We start from the raw sequence: 19,685 nt of genomic DNA, 5'->3' as shown, positions 1-19,685 counted from the left end.
TCACAACACAATTATGCTGAGGCCCAACACTAGATACAATGTCACAGCATTGGATTTTTTGGGGGGACATCCTGGCAACTTCCTAGTCAATATACAAAGGCATATTCCTGGTGGAAAATGGGGCTTTATACCTTACCTCATTCTCTAGAACACAGTTTTGCCATGTTCCTTTAGGGAAGCGAATCGGGGTAAAACATTCCTCCATTTGACAATGAACAGAACAGGAATCCTTAATTTTGTCAGAATTCTTGGAAGTCCTGATTCTATTACATAAGCATTATTTTGCAGAACTTCTCTGCTTTTTTCCCCAAATGGGAATGCAAAGCTCCTTCTTGGGTCAAAGGTTATCCTCACGTTGAAAACGGCAAATTAAATCCTCTGTAGCTCAGGCATTGCTGTCCTTTCCCCTACTCTGTTTAGACTTCAGCAATACCACAGCTTGGGCCTGAAATCAGTTGTATCAGCTCAGGCCTCCTGATGCCATCGACCTAAGGATTAAACGAGTTTGGGTTGCAGAGATGGAGACGATGATACACTACAGTTTGGAGGGCAGGCCCAGTCAAGTTTTATGTGTTGAATTAGTCTTATGAAAACCATGTGTGGAAATAAGAAAGTCATTCAGGGTTGGGAAAAAGGAGGCATATTTTTTGAAGAACAAAGAGAAAAGGACTCCATAGACCTCTTATTTTGCTCCTTTTCACAAGTGTCCTTTTGGTCATCAAAAACTAGACAGTGTCTCCCTCTGGAATCAGTCGTGGGACCACCATAGCCCCACATATATTTACTATTTCACACTGACTGATTTGTTTGCTTACTCTCTAAAGGCCGCTTCCTGCATAGAAGAGAGGGAGAGAGACAATGTGGCCCTCAGGGTCAGCATCTGAGAAGAAGGGTATAAGGTAACATAGACATGCCCGCCCTGCGGATAGGGGCCCCATCATCACTCATGGGCTGAGCCTCTCCGTGCTTTCACTGTTGACCTGTTGCGCATTTGAAAACAGTCTGTCAAGCTGATCGATGTGTGTCATAAAACTGAATGTTGAGTAGGAGAAACCCACTTTGTTTTGGGGTTAGCAAACAGAGGCCATGAGGGCAGAGAGCACCCTTGTGAGCAACAGTCATGGAGAAGAGTGAGCTGAGAGAAAGAGAAATGGAGGAAGGTGTTGACTCTGGGCGAAGCTCTGGGGAAGCAGGAGTGTGGTGAGAATGCAGAGCTGCTGGAAAAAGCATCAGAGAGGAGGAGAAAACCAAAACACCACCAGGGAAGGAATCAGATTTCGCTGACAAAGGGGTGGGAACCAGCAGACAGCTGCTTCCTTCAAGGCTGCCTCCCAGTCTGATTGCTGGACAGCTCAGTGGCCCTGGGGTCTGAGAAGGCCAGCTATGGATGGTCAGGCTCAAATTCTTGAATGTTATTCCAAAGGGGACCCTCAAGAGCTGGCCCACTCACATTTCACCTTCCACCCACAAAGCCCTGGGACTCCTTTGGGGTGATTCTGAGGCCAAACTGGATCAGGCAAGAACTAATTCTCTAGAATACCTGTGGCCCTCCAAGTCATGCATATCACTCTGTCTTCTCTAAGTCCTCTACACTGACAGTTTTCCTGGGCTAGATTTCCTGATCCTCCTAAAGTTGGGCTTTCAGCTCCTAGAAATACTGAGAAGTAGAGGATGCTCAGTACCTAGCACTGTGCCCGTGGAATAAAAAATAGATGGGAAGAAGAGTCACTCTCTCTTATAGCAGAATACCAGCAGTAAGTTACTCTATCCTGCAGTCTGATTTTAAAGAGCAGGTGGATTTAAAGTGTTAAACAAATTGCTTATGGAAGATTAATTTTAATGAGTACCAGCTCTATCCTGATGCCCAATCTGTCTTTGACTGATGAGACAATGCGTATCAATCTCTGTCATCTGCCAGAATAGCATAAAGTTGCTTAAAGGTAGCCTGCCACTGGGGAAAGAGAATTCTTTTGCAGAAGACAGCCCCAAGTTCAAATCCTGACTCTGCCACTTACCAGCTGCATGATCTTTGGTGAATTACTTAACCTCACAGATCCTTAGCTCTTTCCATTATAAAGTGGGGACCAATCCACCATCCCTCTTCACAGTGTTGTTGTGGGGAGAGACAGAGTGCATAAAGCACCTGACAGTTGAAAAAAATCCACCCCTCAATAGCTCTTACTCACATTTATTAATCATCTGTGGTAGAAGAACTAGGTTCTTTTTCATACCTGCCCTGTGAAGGGATGAGATGACGTTAAGTAATAGTAGCAATAAACCACAATGAGTAAACCACAGCAGAGGAAGAAAGCTGAATGCAAAGGGACAAGTGCTTGGCAGGCAAGATTTTCTCACCTGAATCACAGCAGTATAGTTGGCAGGTGTAAACACCGGGCTGTTGTCATTCACATCAGAAATATCAATGTTGACAGTTGCAGTTGATGACATTGCAGGAATGCCACTGTCTACGGCCTGGACAAGCAGAGAGTATCCAGACACCTGCCAAGGTACAAAGAGGTGACAGTAAAGAGGTGTAGTGCTTCCTTCCTTCTGTGCACACACAGAGGAACTGGAGCTACAGGCTGTGCTTTGTTAAAGATCAACCATCTTTAGTTTGATTTTCCAGACCGGGTGATTCTTGGCACCACTGACATTTGGGTCTGGATAATTCTTTGTTGTTGGGGGCTGACCTGTGCATTTTAGGATGTTTAACAGCAACCCTGACTTCTGTCAAGTGGGAGGCAGTATCACCCCCTGCCCAGTTATGACAGCCAAAAATGTCTCCAAACGTTGCCAAACGTCCCTGGGGGACAAAACCACCCTGGTTAGTACCCAGGCTCTGGGCCTTTGCTCAATGCAATAGTTGTCACCGCTGATCTGTCTTATTTATCAATGTTAATATTTCTGGGGTTATGAGCATGTATCACCCAGTAGAGTCTATCTGCTTTTCAGCATCATTGCCATGTCATCCTTTTCCATATTTAATTTCCCTTCGAAGATGCATATTTTTTGGTCAAGAAAGACAATGTTTAGAAACTTCACTTAACCTTGGACAGAGAAATTTTTTGGACTATTTTTTCTGACCTAGATGCCTTCAGGTGATCTTTTTGTACCTGCTCACCGAGGGCTAAAGTTGCTCATAAAGTCAGGATCACAGGGTCCCAACACCCTGAAAGTATTTTTCTGTCCCTTTGCTCTAGGAAGGGCTAAAATTCAAACCACCTAGAAAGATACATATTTATCTTTTCTTTAAAACCTCCATAACCAGCATCTATTATAGGTAGAAAATTCTATCAAAGGTCTAACCCTAATATTTCATGCTGCATTTTAGCCCATCCTTATTTACTCTCATTACTTAGAATGGAGAACTTTCCTATTTACACCCGTGGAGCTTGTGCCCCTGATTCTAGGAAAGGGGTGGATGTGGATGGGAAGGAAACTGTCCTAAACTAGCTTACCCGTTCCCGGTCCAATTTCTTCTTAACTTTCACAAGTCCCAAGACAGGATCTACAGTAAATTCATTGTCCCGATCTCCATTCACAATGGAAAAATGAATCTGTCCGTTGGGCTGGCTGTCTACATCTTCTGCTATTAGCTTCATGGAAAACAAGCAAAACAAAGAAAAGACATGACATAAGACAGCAAAGGTTGATTCTTAGGGTCCCAGGTCTGTTTAAATGGGTGCAGCTGTGACAGTTTTCTCGGGAGCTCTGCTCTCTAATGTTAGTGACCACGCCCCCAGCAGAAGAGATGATTAATCAGCTGAAGGAGGGTGGCACCAGGCCCGCAGCTGCCATTTTATTTTTATGTTAATTTTTTACCTGCCCACAGCCTGATGCCTATTAGGCCTGATTTTCCTCAGGGTTTGAGACAGTATGGTTAGAGCCCAAAGCTAATGGACAGGAATGCTTTGATTTCTTCCCAATCCTGCAAGTAATGGTCTCTGCCATTGAGTGAGGGATTCTCTAGGCCTATGCATTTCCATGTTAAGGAAGCCAAGAAAGTTCCCCTTCCCACACAGCAAATATACCGCCCCTCTGTCTATTGCTCCAGGTTGATGATGTTGAAATTTATATGTATGGAAACAGTCATGTACTTTCCAGGAAGCAGAGTGGGCCTGAGGGGTGCACTTCTGATGTATAAGAAATGTACTGTCCTCCAGCAGAGAGTGGCTCCACCCTCATCCTGCAATGAGATGACTTGGATGGAAGGGACCTGCCAGCCAAGGGATGGGGAAGGATGGTGAGGAGGGGACTCTTTGTTCCAAAATGTAATTTGCGGTCTAACAGAATCTGTGTTCTCAGGATACATGGCTTGTTCTTACTGTTAGAAAGAGTTCCCCCTGGAAAAGTCTCCTTTAAGAGTGGCTAGTCAATCTTAGGTTTGCTCCAAATTGTAGCTGCCCAACTCTGTGTGTCTGTGTGTGTAGAGGGAAAGGGGGACAGGGATTTTACTTGATCCTCAGCAATCTAATAATTTTAAATTGTAAATTGACAAATCATAGTTGCATATATTTATGGGGTACAAAGTGATGTTATGATTTATGAATACAATGTGGAATAATTAAATCAAGCTAATTAACACATGAACCATCTCAAAAACCTAGCATTTTTTGTGGTAAGAACATTTGAAACTTACTCTTAGCCGTTTTGAAATGTACAATATACGACTATTAACTATATTCATCATGCTGTGCAACAGATCTCAAAAAAAAGAAAAAAAGAATATATTCCTCCTAGCCACGTAATAACCTGTCATATAAGTTCACATCTACGTAGGGGGCCATCATTAAAAATTCATCCCATGGTCTGTTTTATTTTCTCAAAAAAGATATGCTCCTGGGAAATAAGTGATTATCAATCACTAACACCTTGATATAAATTAATCTATCAGACTCTTCCTAATATACAAATTACAGAAGGAGCCATAGAAAGATGGCTCCCATTCTTGGGGACAAATGGACACTGAAAGGGGGAAGTGTGAAGAAAACCCAAGACGGACTTTGCTTTCTTCTTCACTTTATTGTGGATGACTAGTCCCAAACATCTAGAACCATCCCCAACCCCAGGTACCTACCAAAATGACAGAGTCTCCCACCAAGGCGTCTTCACTGATAACCGCACTGTAGACGTCTTGGCTGAACTTGGGAGGGTTGTCATTAACATCTGTGAGGTTGATGCTGACAGTGGCCACAGCGCTGAGAGCTGGGGTGCCCCCATCTTTGGCTTCCACTACCAGGTAAAACCTTTTGCATAATTCATAGTCCAGGACTTCAGAGACAGAAATACCCCCTTTGAAGAAAAATGGGGAGCTTTATATTTCATTAGGAAAAAACACTGGTCAGCAATTCTATAATCATGGTAATATTTCTAACATCCTCTCCAGCCAAGAATTTAAACATTCAGGAATTTGTTTATTTAATGCCTTACTGAAAGTATTACAGACGTCTGATTAATGCTGTCAGTGAGAGCATAGCTATCCATCAAACATAACACTGAAGAAATGAAAAGTCTTTACATGTTTCTTTAACAGTTTATGAACATCTCTCAGGCAGCTTGAAAATCTCTGGCATCTTCACTCTCACACAACTAACGAGTAGGAACAGAAACAAGCATCCCTGATAGGTGTCTTCTGATTCCTCAGGTGGACAGAGGAAGACCAAGAATGAGCTGAGATGTGGGGATGTGATGGTATGACCTCATTCTTGTCAGCAAGTAAATACTTGCAGACTTCACTGAATTGAATTAACCACAAAGGTGCCTTGCCAAGTTAAAACGCACTTATCTAAAACAATTGTGGCACAAAGAGGGCAAAGATCTCAGAAATCTCAAGGTATAGAGACAGAATGGAAAAGGAACTACCTGGAAATCAAACAGCCCAGCAGCCACATATTGAGTTTAGTGCCCGCAACTACAGAATAGAGATGATAATGTCCATGTCACAGAATTGCTTAAATAAGTAGAACACGTGAAAGCAGCTAGCTGGGTGTTGGTGCTATATCCTTCCCATCCTAGCCCTTTCTTGGGAGGTAACCCAATCCTGCATTCTGCAGTCATTGTATTGCCTGCAGAACACTTCTCAAGGGCATTTATTTTCCTCCCACCTAGTAAACAATCATGAGGACTGGTGAGAAGGTCATGACCATTCACATTTCCAGACAGGCAACTTCTCTAGTTGCTAAGACTGCCAATAGGCTCCTTCTACCTAAGGCAAAACACAGAAATCATACCTGTAACAAGAGCCTCTTTCTCCCCATAATTAAGTTTTCTGGAACTTACCACCCCTAGTGCTTATTTTGCATCCCAGTCTTGCTAACTAGTGCTAAATTTAAATAGTACTTAGCCATTTCCCCATGGTGTTTATATACAATGGCCATAACTAGACAGGCTAGGGACAACACATATTTAAATGAGGGAAACCCCCATACATTTCATTTGAGATAATGACCTTAATAAACAGTTACTGCCAGGAGAGACTGTGATACAATTCCTCCATCAATATTTTCACCTTCCAATACTTACCACGGGCCAGGACTGTGTTTCTTACATTTTTGGTATCCCTACAGTATAGCAGTGTTATATTATATTATATTAGAATACGCATTCCAGAGTCAGAAAGATCTGAGTTCGAATGTTGGATAAACCACTTATTAACAGTGGACACTGCGGTAATTATTTAACTTCTCTGAAATTCTGTTTTGTACTTAATAAGAGCCTGGTATATTTGCCATGTTAAATAAACATTGCTAATTATAATGATTTCTTGTTTATATTTACTGGACTACCCAAAGGAAAATGGATCTCCTTTGCCACCTTGTTCAACAGGTGCATACTCCTTGAGTGATGAGGGAACTATGTGCAAAGGCTGGAAGGTGAGAGACTCACCTTTGTTCTCTGCAAAATGGGAACTTCCTTGACTATTCATAGGGGAATTGGGAAATAAGTGAGAATATTCACCATAGGGCTTTGGGATAGAAATCCATACAGTCTATGAAAATACAAGGATGAGTATGTTTAGTCTTCAAAGAATATCCAAGCTTGTTTTCTAGAATTACGACCTTTATTTGCCTGAAGCACGTCTAATACTTATTAACTGGCTGGTGAAGAGAAAGCCGCAGGGTTCTCTCTTATTCTGTTGCTTTATTTTGAAGCACCTTTTTATTTCCTAGGTGATGCTACATGTTCCCCAGAGTTGGAAAAGGATGTGGTGAGAAATGAGTGTTCTGACCAGGAATTGTGAACTGGGTTCAAACAGAGCACCAGTTCCAGCTCACCGATGGAGTCTACTTGGGGTGCTGGGTTGAGAAGGCTGCATATCACCATGCAGATCACTTATCAGTGTCTGCCTATGCAGGTGATGAAAGAGTGGTAGTCCAAGTGTGGACAGTTGCACACGGAGGCTCATCCCCATGAACATTTTCCAACATGTGCACATATGACTTAAGTTTAAAAAACCCAACAACATCAAACAGAAAAGAGAGAAAATCAAACAAACTCTTGTTCTTGGAATACAAATACTATTTCCTCTCTCCATTGAGAAACCACATTGCTGCCCCTGAGCCCTCCCACCTAGAAATCCTGGAGCCAACCTGGGGGTCAGATATTTGCTAAGTAAGCCCACAACAAGGAGCTTAAAATTTAGCAGTAGCCATCTTTAGAAGCTGGAGGGCACTCTGTGGTCTGAATGTGGGCCCTGCTAACAGATTTGTTTCCTCTGTGAAGGAGGTGGGAGGAGGAAAAAGAGTCCACCAAGAAGGACTGGCAGAGTGTTTGTGGGAGAAGCAGGATATAGTGAAGTCCTGCATTCTTACTATTATTATTTTTTTTGGACACAGTCTTCCCCTGCTGCCCAGGCTGCAGTGCAATGGCAGGAATGTGGCTCACTAGAGCCTCTAGCTCCTGGGCTCAAGTACTTCTCCCATCTCAGCGTCCCAAGCAGTAGGGACCACAGGTGCACACCACCATGCTTGGCTAATATATTTTTTTAAATTTTTGTAGAGACAGGGTCTCACTCTGTTGTCCAGGCTAGTCCTGAACTCCTGGACTCACTCAATCTTCCTGCCTCGGCCTCCCAAAGTGCTAGGTTTACAGGTGTGAGCCACCGTGCCAAGCTGAAGCTCTGCATTCTAAGTACAGTGCTATTTACCCACCTGTCTTGGGGTTGATCTTAAATTTCCCTTGTTCGTTCCCAGACCGGATGAGATAAGTGATCTCAGCATTTGTGCCAATATCTTTGCTGGTGGCAAAAACAGCAAGGACTTGGGTGCCAGGGGAGGTGTCCTCAGGCACCGTCACCAGGTAGTCCCTCCTCTCAAACACAGGGGGGTTGTCATTAATGTCCAGAACGGTGATGGTGACAGTAGTGAGAGAGGACAGGGACTGTCCAGGACTCTGGTCAGTGGCCCGCACGCTGATGTTGTACGAAGACTGCTGCTCGCGGTCCAGCGGCTGCTCCAGGATGATGATGCCAGATGAGCTGTCAATGGAGAAGACCCCACCAGCTGAGTCTGCCAGGGAGTACACGACCTTCCTGTTGATGCCTGTGGGAGAGACACAGGAACATGAGTGGGCAAGAACATGGCCAGATGATCTGCGCTAGAATGTTACAGCTTTGCAGACTTTTGAAGGGTCACAACAAGAAAAATAGTTATTACAGAAACAGACAGCTGTGGCTCTACAAAAATGTAAATTTCAGTTTATGGGAAAAAAAAGACAATGAAATTAAAAGGCAAAGAAACTGGGAAAATACTGGCAACAAATATCAGAAACAGTTGGATATTCTTAATATACAACTCGCCCCCCACAAATCTTTAAGAAAAACTCTGAGGCTAATAGATGCAGGGGTAAAGACGTGGCACAGAAAGAGAAATAGAAACCAACCAAAACCAATTAATTAATTAATTACCTCAACACAGATGTATTTAGAATCTACCAGGCACTTTCTAGGGGCTTGAGGGTCTAGCAATGGGCAAGTCCAACATTTCTTGAAGAGATTTTACATTATAGTGGGGCTGTAGTGGTGGTGAGGTGGAAGCCACTGGTGAGCTGTGAGATGGGAGTCATGAGATGTGATGTAGATTTTAACAGGATCCCTCTGGCTTCTGCTCCTGAACAGATGGAAGGGCGGCCGGAGAGGAAGGAGGGAGACCAGTCAGCAGCCTCCTACAGCAACATAAGCACATGATCTTGGTGGCCTGAACAAGGCAGATGGTGTCGGAAGTGGTGAGAAGGGGTCAGGTTCCACATCTATTCTAAGCACCCAGGTGGTGAGAAATGAAGGGTTCCTGGATGTATTCTGAACTTGGAGGTGGCGAGAGTGTTTTCTGTTTGTGGAGCTGGCAGGATACAGGATGTGAGAGAAACAGAGGCTTCTAGAATGACCCTTAGGTTTTGGCCTGAGCAATTGGAAAGAGGGGGTTGTCATTAGCTGAGATGGGGAGGGCTGCAGAAAGACTAGGTTTTGAATGAAAGACCAGAAGCCCTATTCTGGACAGATTAAGTGTGAGATGTGCATTTGATATTCAAGTGCAGATGTCAAGCAGGAAGTTAGATAGAAGAGGCTGCAGTTCAGAGGAGAGGGCCAAGCTGGAGCCATAAATTTGAGTGTAATTGGTGTACAGATGTCATGCAAAGCCATGCAAATGAATGAGGTCATAAGGGATTATAGAGGGAAAAAAAGAAATCTAAGGGTCAGTGAGCCTGGAGTACTCCATCAAGGAAGGGAGAGGATCTAGTCCAAGGGTGCTCTCCTGCTCTATGATTTCAAGAAATGTACCTAGTTACCAAAATACCATTTTATGTTACTATGTACTAAAGCTAAAACATATAAACTAGGAAATGTCTATTAACAACCAATTAATTATTGAATAACGGTTGGATTGACTTCTACTTCTGAATATTGATTTAACTGGTTTCATTAGAGGATTTCAGCACTTCAAAACAGTTTAGAAACCTCATGTTCACTTTAGTTGTTTGTTAGGATTTATAAGAAGTAAATTGTAATAGCTTTGTGGGCTGAAAAAGCACCATTCTGATCCTAAATACCCTTAATGAAGACGGTCATTAGTCAGAGGTCTTTAGTTATGACAACCATCTGAAAATGTCTTTTGAGAATTGTGGAACCTTAGAATATAAGCTCTTAGAGGGGAGGGCTTAGACTTTTTTTTTTCTTATTATAACACCTCATTTGGCAATAATAAGAGCTAAACATTTTACTTTCCCAATGTACAATTTCCCTTAAGCCCAAGTTCCCAGCAAACCAATAAAATCATATATCTTGAGGGATGACATAAATTGCATTATGTGGCTTTAACCAAAAGGTCAACACTGAGAGCCTGTTCTTGGTTCCATTCCAGAGAGTCCATTTTTTCCAAAGTTTCATCATTTACTTTTATTTCTTTTTCAAAACAACTGCCCTGTGATGTATACACATCAACCTGTGATTTTATTGATGCTGGGATTAAAAATAAGAAAGCTTTCCTCTTTTCTTGCTGTCTCCTTGAAATAAGGCTTCAGAGCAGACATTTAGGGGTGCTTTCTGGCTATTGTTGGAGTGGCTGCAAGACTAAATTCTTCAACATGAATTCCTGAGGTGAATACACACAGGGGTTGCATAGGTGATCAAGCTTGCACCTGGAAAACAATGGCCCTGTCTGGGTGTCAGAATAGGTTGTGTGCCCCGGAAGCTGCCTTCACTGATTCAGTGGTCTCAGGATGCCTCTCAAAGTCACAAAAATGCATTTATGGAAACACATCAGCGATTGACATAAATACAGCACACAGGTTTTCAAATCACACACATTCCCTACAGAATTAACTTCCACCTCCAGCATATGGTACGCTGCTCTTGCCAATAAGAAGTGCAGGCATGAAATTCATGCAGGGACTTCCATTAGTGCATGTGCTGGGAACTACAAAATCCATTTCACTGATGCATTAACCAAGGACTTGCCTGGTGCAACCAGCATTTTTAGGTAGGCATGAGGAACAACATGCAAAGTCCTGTTTTCCTTAGGCTCTTTGCCCAATCTCTTTAGGGATTTCAGGAGATCTATGCTTGGAAATTTTTCCTCTTCAGGCCTGAAGATCAGTTATGGAAGAAGGTAATTTCTGACACACTGTTCTGAAGGCCATAGTGCTGTGAACAGATGAGTGAGGAGAGGTAGGGGCTGGATTTGCACGCTGCTGCTCTCCGCAGCAGCAAGGCCAGAAGGGAAGGTGCTTTTAATGGCTGCCTGTGTTTCCTTCACTGAGACACAAAGCTGAAATCTAATTCTATCACCTCTGTTCCAGGCCTGCAGCTTTCTCTTCAGCCCTGTTTAGAGGCACTCATCTGGGTTCTGATCCCCTAGGCAGGAGATTCTGCATTCTCCAAGCTTCCTGCTCAGCTGACTAGCCCTGTTGTTGGAGTGCTGCGTTTACAGGACTGACATTAATCAGCCACACAAAGACCATGGCTCCCCTCTGGGCAGATTCTGTTAATTTTAACTCCATGACAGGGTTTTTCTGCTTTACCATAGCAGAAAACCATCCCTTCCCCCTGCAAGTTGCTGACCCACACTCCCCCCACCTCCTCATACGTTTTCCTTCTGACAATATCTTGGGCATTCACACCAGGAGGAACTGGAAGATATATTCTTCCTCTCTTCTTTCTGTTACCAATCAGACTGATAAGGAAGCATAACCAGAAAGGGGTGGGGGAGACCCAGGACAAAAAACCTGCTAAATGGCATCACTTAGGATTTGCTACCTCTCAAGAAAAGAGCAGGATATATTTTTGTAGCATATTAAACCTCCAATTTAGACACAATTGCAATGGATTTCAATAAGTTTTAGAAATAAAGTCAGAAGCATAGTCGCCAATTTGGAAATAGTATTTTTGGGATAGCATTTGGGTCTTTGCCATGTTCCTGGGCAATGGGGTGCCATCTTTATAAGGAATGCAGGTCATGTTGCTAAAGTGGACACTTTTTATCCAAAGGGATTTGATAAATGCCATCCTTCAAATTGCTATCCCTTTCTACATACACAGCAGAAATGATGAACCCAAGCAGAAGACTTGCTTGCTAATTGGTCTAATGCTCCTACTGCATGTCATGATGTGTTACATTAAGGTATAACATTAATCCATCATTTTGCCTCTGTGTTTTTAACTATGTAATTCTCTTCTCCAATTTGAGCCTAATTTAATGAGGATGGAGATACTTAGCTTCTTTAAACGCTGAAATGCCAGGCTACCAAGAGAAGTGTGACTTTCATTGCAAGTGAGGTTTCTGCATGTTATTTGTGGCAAATGGAGCAGACAGGCCTTCAGAGAATTGAAATCAAGGAAAAGGAGAATGATTAAAATCCCTTTTGCTCAAAGAAAGTAATAGGTAGTGGCAATTTGTGGAGTGGGATAGGAGGAAGAAAATAGCACATACAAATTCCTAGTAGGGAAGGCTGTGAAATTCAGGAATGGGTTGTGAAAGACATCTATATTCTGCCTCTCGGAAGGTTTATAAATCGAGTCCATGTTCCTCTCAATGGGCCAAATGGAAGGTTGGACTTTTTGGACATGGGACTGTACATAACAGTCAGTTTAAAATGCATTAAGATGAAGGCAATGTGGTCTAGTACTGGAAGACAGGGGACTTTACCTCTAGGCCACAGCCTGCCCAAACTACACAAGTGTCCTTGGGCAAGTCACTTCATTTCCCTGGGTCTGCATTTCTAGAGTGGCAGAACCCTGGTCAGTTGAGGTCTAAGATTATTTTCCAGCACTATGACTCCTTTCCAAGTTAAATAAAGGGAGTTGGTTTCATTTCTATTTCCAGTGGATGCTCCCTGCAACTGCTCATTAAGTTGCTGGACCTGGGCCTAAGTGGGCCAGAATCAACAAAGGAAAAATCCACATTCAGCTGGGTCATGACAAGCTATTAGAATCTTCAGGATGGAAGGAAAACTTAACACAGCAGATTCATACCATTCGGTTAAATGCTCAGAATTCACACATACAGCTTACAGTTATACAGGTCCTTACACTTCAGTGAGAAATAACCCCCAGTGAGAGGATCATCCCTGGGGATCTAACCTACCAGGTGCCAGAATAACTTAGTTTTAAATCTGAGATTGCTAAAGGTGTTAAAATCAGCACTGAAACCAAATGGCAAGAGTCACCAACACAGCATATACACTGAGCTGTTTTTGATCTGGTCTTTAAAAAGTATTTTCTCTCCTCCTCCTAAGATCAGGATCCCTAAACTTAAGGAACCAGAAAGAGCTATGTTCTGCCTGGTTTGGTGTCTTGTGCTGGCAGCTGCCCTGACTTCTCTGCAGGGTCTTGTCTCTGACATTCACTCCTATGTCTCTCATTGCCTGCATGGGATCTAGCCTGCAGGTGGCACACAAAAAATGTGGGTTGCACTAAGTTGCGGTAAACTGGTTTTTACAAAGGGATTTAAACTTCAAAGGAGCAAGTATCTTGGGAAGAAATAATGTGAAGCAATTTCAACAATCATATTTTAGCAACACTTTTAATGTGGGTTCTAATCTCTAATTTTTATATTAACTTTATTGAGGTGTCATAATTACATATCATAACATTAGTACATTTTAAATCTCTACCTCATACATTCTGACAAATGTCTACCTTCATGGATCCACTGCCCTCATCAAGATCTAGAACATTTCAATCCGTTTAGGTTCCTTCTTGTCCTGTTGCAGTTAGTTTCTCAATCCCATGCTGCAGGCTATCTAATAAGTTGGTTTTGAGCCAACACTTTCTCCTGGCTTTATTAATACGTATTCATCAGTGCTTGAAATACCACAAGTATGTTTAGATTTCAGTCTTTATGACCCAGGCTTGGTGATTAACTCACGCTCTTATTTAAACTGTAAGAATTATCCTTTGAAGAAAAATGATCAACAAAGCTTGGGTTCTTGACTATGTCACTGCATTCCTTTGCCATGGCCTTATTCTTAAAAGACAGTGTTTTGTTTCTTTTGAGAAGTGAAAGGTTTCTGTCTTTCTTGCAGGAGACACAGGCTATGACACTTCCATTTAATAAGGACTTGCCAAGTGCCACCTGTCTGCTTGACTACTCTAGGCATTGACTTGAGAGTAAGTGGAGTCCCAAAGACATGACCCCTAACTCTGGAAGCTTAGCAACTTGGTGAAGAATTATTTGAACTGGACATAGTAGTTTAGAGGTTTACTTTTCTGCATGTCACCTTCTAACTTCCTCTCTCACATAAATTGGAATGCTGGGTTGTTTTGATTCTGCCTCTGAGATATCTCTTGAATGTCTTGTGGCCAGGTGAGGCTCTCATTCTCTCTTGCCTAGACTGCCTTAAGGGACTCCTAATTGCAAACTGCAGCAGAGTTGATACCCTGTCCTCTAAACTTAACCAGTGTTAAGTTTCTAAAATTCTGGATCCAGGCTTGCCCCAGCTTCTCAGACAGTAACTGACTTCCAACTTCCTATAAACAGAAGCAAAAACTTTTGAGAATGGCATTCTAGTCCTTTGCAATCTGGTCCCAACCCCCCTTTCCAGTGTCATCTCCAGCTCCACTTCCATCCTGTACTGTCTACCCCAGTGCTGCCTGAAGGCTCCCCACACATCTCCTTCCCTGGTCTGCATTTGTGCTTTGCCCTCTTCTCCGAATGTTCTCTTACCTCTTTCTCTTGTCAAAATCCTACATATGCTTTGCAGGGTCTCCTCTGGAACAGCTTCCTTAATTTCCTCAGTTATTTCCTCCTCTGTGTTCCCTTAATGTTATTTTTGCCTCTATTTTTTGCATTATCATTAGTTACATGCATATCCCCTCTCCCAGTAGATTAATGTACCTTTTAGGTAAAGGAACTGTGTCTTATTATCTTTGAACCCCAATACTGAGCACAGACCCTGGCACATAGAGAGCAATGAATGTTGAACCGCAGAAGAAACAACTAGGGGACCAAAGCAAGTATACGTTCCTGCTAACATAACATATGCAGGTGATGCACACAGTACACATATATGTCCATTGCAAATGCATGTGCTGAAAGAATTAAATAACCTTGAAAAAGGACAATGTGGAAAAAACTGCTTTCTTTTATTAAGGAATGTTTAGTTTTTTAATATTTAACAATGTATATAAAACATTCATATACATACACAAAGCTTTTGCTAAATAGATGTTTGCATTTGTGAAAAAAACTGGTACTTACCCAATTTTCTAACAATGAGGACTGGTTGAATCCATCATCCCACGGTCATATGATGTATATAGAATACTATTTACAATGTCACAATAAAGATGTAAAAGAATATATAACGGCATAGAAATATAGTTGCAGGTCATCAAAAAAGCAAGTTACAAAATAATATCTAGTTTATGAGCCTGGTTTTGTGGAAAAAAAAAGGCAGAAGGGATTTCTATCAAAGTGGTAGCCATGGTTAAAAATGACTTGTTTTCTTTTTTGTTTACCCTTCTAGGTTAAGAGCATGTTTGTAAACACACACCATGTTTGTAATAAATAAAAGAACTATTATAAAAATTATGTACATGAGAAATAATTCTTTAATATCAATTTTGGAGTGCAATCAAATACTCAATTTATTTTGCAGGACAGTTTAATTGTCAACATCCATACCACTCGAAATTGCAGAAAAGATACATATTGTATAGGCTACTTTTTCTGGATATTTCTATTCTCCATTATAGTTTATCTTCAGAAAGACACTGGCTTTACTTAGAAAATCACTTTTGTCAAGGTCTCATTATAAAGTTATTTAAAGAAATGTGATTTAAAAATGATTTTCTTTCTTTCTTTCTTTTTTTTGAGACAGAGTCTCACTCTGTCACCCAGGCTGGAGTGCAGTGGTGTGATCTCAGCTCACTGCAACCTCTGCCTCCTGGGTTCAAGCGTTTCTCCTGCCTCAGCCTCCGGAGTAGCTGGGATTACAGGCACACACCACCATGCCCAGCTAATTTTTGTATTTTTAGTAGAGATGGGGTTTCACTATGTTGGCCAGGCTGGTCTCAAACTCCTGACCTCAGGTGATCCACCCACCTCGGCCTCCCAAAGTGTTGGGATTACAGGGGTGAGCCACCACACCCAGCCTTAAAAATGATTTTCATACTTAAATTAAGCAAACAAAATGGCTAGCCTAAAATTCTTCTCTCATTCTCTGTGGAAGGCAAATAAAATCCCACTGCAATGAAACAGCTTAAATTAATGGCTCCTTTTTCCTCTGTTTGAAATATGCCTGTGGATAATATGAAATAAAACAGGAAGTTGCCATGAAGAGGCCCATGGAATTAGCAATTACTTTTTCAGTTGGCAATTAATTTTAAATAGACTCCCTAATTACTTCTGTTTTAAGTGCCTTTTAAAAGTTCTTCATTGGGTGATGACTAAAACTGGCACATTCCCATGGGCAGAATACCAGCTCCTGGGGTCAGTAGCCCCTCGGTTTTTTGAAGTCAAAAAACACAGAAGGTAACATCAGTCACAGAGTCCAGGAGACCCTGATGACTGCACCAAAAATCTGTTGAGGACTTTCCAACTGGGCTGGCTGTAGCTCTGCTGGGTAGGAGCAACAACATGATTGTGGGCTCCCATGCAAAATAAAAATACAGGGACTCTTGTTTAAACAGTATTAAGACACTCAACACAAGCCAGAAGAGAGCACTAAGTGAAACACAGGGCCCTTCTAAGCAAGGAGTTCTGTTTGACTGCACACCTATAAAACTGGCCCCATTGCTGGATAAGATTATAGTTATACCTTCTGTGATACCTAAAAAGCTGCACCTTATCTGGGTTAAACTTTTTCAACTATCTATGGCTTGACATGAAGCTACACCTGGGATGATTAAGTGTAAGTAAACTAATTCATCAACTAAATACTCAAAACTCCATGTTTATTGGTACATGGAATGTCTGTGCTGGATAGCTACCCAACGATCATGCAACGGGTTTTCTATATGGGCCACTAAGTGTGACCACTGGATCCATTCATTCATTCATCCAAGAAATACTTAACTCCTGCTGCATGGCAGGCACTGGGGATACAAAGAAGGATGGCTCCCACCACTTATGTCCTCTCAAACGGCTCTCATTTCTCAGGAGACAAGCATGTATAGAGTTGATTGTTGGAGAGGAGTGGTCAAGGGAAGTTTCTCAGAGAAGAAAACAAATGGATTGAGTCCTGAAGGAAAGATAGGAGTTGTCAGTAGCAAAATAAGGTGGAAGAGTGACAAGAAGAAAGGGCATTACAAATGGTGAGAACATGTGTGAAGTTAACAATGCTGAAATTGCAAGGTATACTCAGAGAAGGATAAATGGTTCAGCATTGTTAAATCCCTAAGTTTAGAACAGTAGAAGCTGAAACTGTCCATTTTCAGAGGCAACTGCAAGTTACCAGAGGTGTTATAACCAATTATAGTTAGCATAAACTAGAAACTGGGCCTAAGTTAATGGATAAATTAGCAGAAAGAGAAAAAGAAAGATTGGAAGGAGCAAGGTGGAGAGCATGCGTGGGTGGAAAGTGTTTTGTAATATGTGAGAAGTTATTAAAAGAGCTTACGAGCAGATGATGGACAACATAATCGTGCCTGTCAAGGAGGCCTCACAAGGTGAAGTGGTAGGATGTATCCTGCAGCAAAGCTGATAAGCACATTTCACAAAGCCTCAACATGCCCTGGAGAGGCAGGGAGTCAAAGCTTGGGGTCCTTGGATTTTCTGCAGAAAATGCCCAGGGGTGGATGGAGATTTTCCTAGCTATATTAGTACTGCCTTAAATCCGTCCTCTGCATTGCCGAGTGTTCGATCCAGACTGATCCAAATTAGCAGTTCAGAGGCTTTTTTTTTTTTTAACCAACCTGTGGCGTCTACAAATGAGGTAGCACATGAGTGAGGGAGCTTCTGCGAAAGAACCACTATGATCAACTGTTATGGGTCAGAATTCCCTGCTAATGGGGGACTGTGCTAAAACACTTGCTTAAGATACCTCCTTTTTGGAAGGAATTAGCTGTTTCCTTTGACAGCTAGTGTTTTGATCCCTGTTTGGAAGAAACTGGATGTTTAAAAGGGTAATGATAACAAGAACTTACGTGTGTCAAAGGCAAAAACTTCTAAATAGGGAAAGGCATTATAATCAACTGCAGAGAAAAAAAAATGTCCAGCTCTCTCCCAGACTTTCTAAATCAGGTTCTGGAGATGGAGCCCTTGCTTGTTTGTTTGTTTAGCCTGTTTATTTTTAAAAACTCTCCAGAGGATTCTGACACAGAAATCGTAGAGTGTCATGGCCCTGCATCTGGTTGCAGACACTGTAGAAGGTGTCCTAACACTGGTAGGAGGTAAATAATTCAGGGAGGGGTTTATGGAGCCCAGAGCCCTTTGCTCAGATCACTCCATTTAACAGATGCCTTGGGAGGGGCCACTTAACGTTTTTGAACCTTAATTTCTCCATCTATAGGTGGGAGCATCCAGATCTGTTCATTCCCTGGTAAGATCACATGCGTGTTTTTTGAGCTTTCTAGAGAAAGACTTAAAACAGAAGATGATATTTTTGATATCTACAACAGACAAAAGGCTTTGACCACAGTGTACTCCAGAAAATGGCTCATGTTTTTCAGTCTTTAGGGAGGATTATTTAATTTTTACTGACATTTTAATAGTCCCTTAGCCACCTTCAAAGATTCAACACTTCGGAGAATAACAGCTTTGGGGAAGGGGGTAAAATACATTAAATCAGTGACCTATGCAGGTTAGACATAACAATATCTAAGGCAGTAGGAAAAACAAAGAATAGATGCTACTTAAGAGAAAACAGGCTGAAATCAGAATGGAATCAATCTCTTTCAAAACATTTTCTTGTAGAAATTACTGGAGTATAGAAAAAAGCATTAGGCTGAAGTGATGATAATCTCCTTTTCAATCCAGCTTTGCCACTAATTAAGTCATCTTGGGAAAGTCTCTTTGTCTCCGGACCTCAGGATTTGACTGGATTTTGTCTCAGGGTCTTTTCAGTGGTAACATCCTAAGATCTAATAGGATGGCATTTCCATAAGAAGTGGACCTAGTGCCCCATGGAGGGCCCATGAATCCATGAGAATAGCAACAAGGAGCAGCCAATAGCTTTCCACCATCACTCATCCCTGCCTATGTCAAATAGCCGTGCTCCCAACACAGATGCACTGCTCCTTCCCAAGGTGGGCCCTGTTTTAATTGCCATTGATCTGCACAAGAGCCCTTGTTCCTTGGAGAGTAGAACCTGTGAAAAGATAATGGCTATGATCAGGGAACCTTAAGGATGTGTGGATAGACTTGAAGATGCCCATGAACTTGCATTAGTATACTAGTTCTCTCTTGCTCCATGCTAAATTGCCCCAGAACTTAACAGCATAACAAAACAAATATTTATTATTTCATGGTTTCTATGGATCAGGAATCCAGGCATTTTTTAGCTGGTTATCTATGGCTCAGCATTTCTCTTGAGGTTGCAGTCAAGCTGTCAGGCAGGGCTGCAGTCTCATCTGGAAGCTCAAATGGAGGTTGGAGGGTGGGTCCATTTTCAAGAGCAGTTGTTGATAGACCTTGACCCCTCATCACGTGAGCCTCTCTCAGGGCTGCCTCACAATACCACAGCTGTCTTCCCCTGGGGCAAGTGATCCCACAGACAGTAGGAAAGAGTGTTATAGATTGAATTGTGATCTC

At 42.1% G+C, this 19,685-nt stretch overlaps 1 protein-coding gene across 3 annotated transcripts in view; it reads right to left on the bottom strand.

Moving 5' to 3' along the window:
• Positions 1 to 19,685, bottom strand: part of FAT3 (FAT atypical cadherin 3) — a 679,183-nt gene that overhangs the window by 56,299 nt on the left and 603,199 nt on the right. For all 3 annotated transcript variants that reach the window (XM_034933534.3, XM_034933535.3, XM_003813776.5), the window contains 4 exons: positions 8,151 to 8,540; positions 5,078 to 5,292; positions 3,459 to 3,596; positions 2,356 to 2,499 (listed from right to left, as the gene is read on the bottom strand). In XM_034933534.3, the coding sequence (XP_034789425.3) occupies positions 2,356 to 2,499; positions 3,459 to 3,596; positions 5,078 to 5,292; positions 8,151 to 8,540 (887 nt within the window). The remainder of the gene's footprint in view (positions 1 to 2,355; positions 2,500 to 3,458; positions 3,597 to 5,077; positions 5,293 to 8,150; positions 8,541 to 19,685) is intronic.

The sequence above is a fragment of the Pan paniscus genome, chromosome 9 (genome assembly GCF_029289425.2).
Source record: "Pan paniscus chromosome 9, NHGRI_mPanPan1-v2.0_pri, whole genome shotgun sequence".
In the NCBI taxonomy this organism is placed as follows: Eukaryota; Metazoa; Chordata; class Mammalia; order Primates; family Hominidae; genus Pan; species Pan paniscus.
The sequence above is the reverse complement of the archived record's forward strand: the minus strand, read 5'-3'. Positions and strand labels throughout refer to the sequence as shown.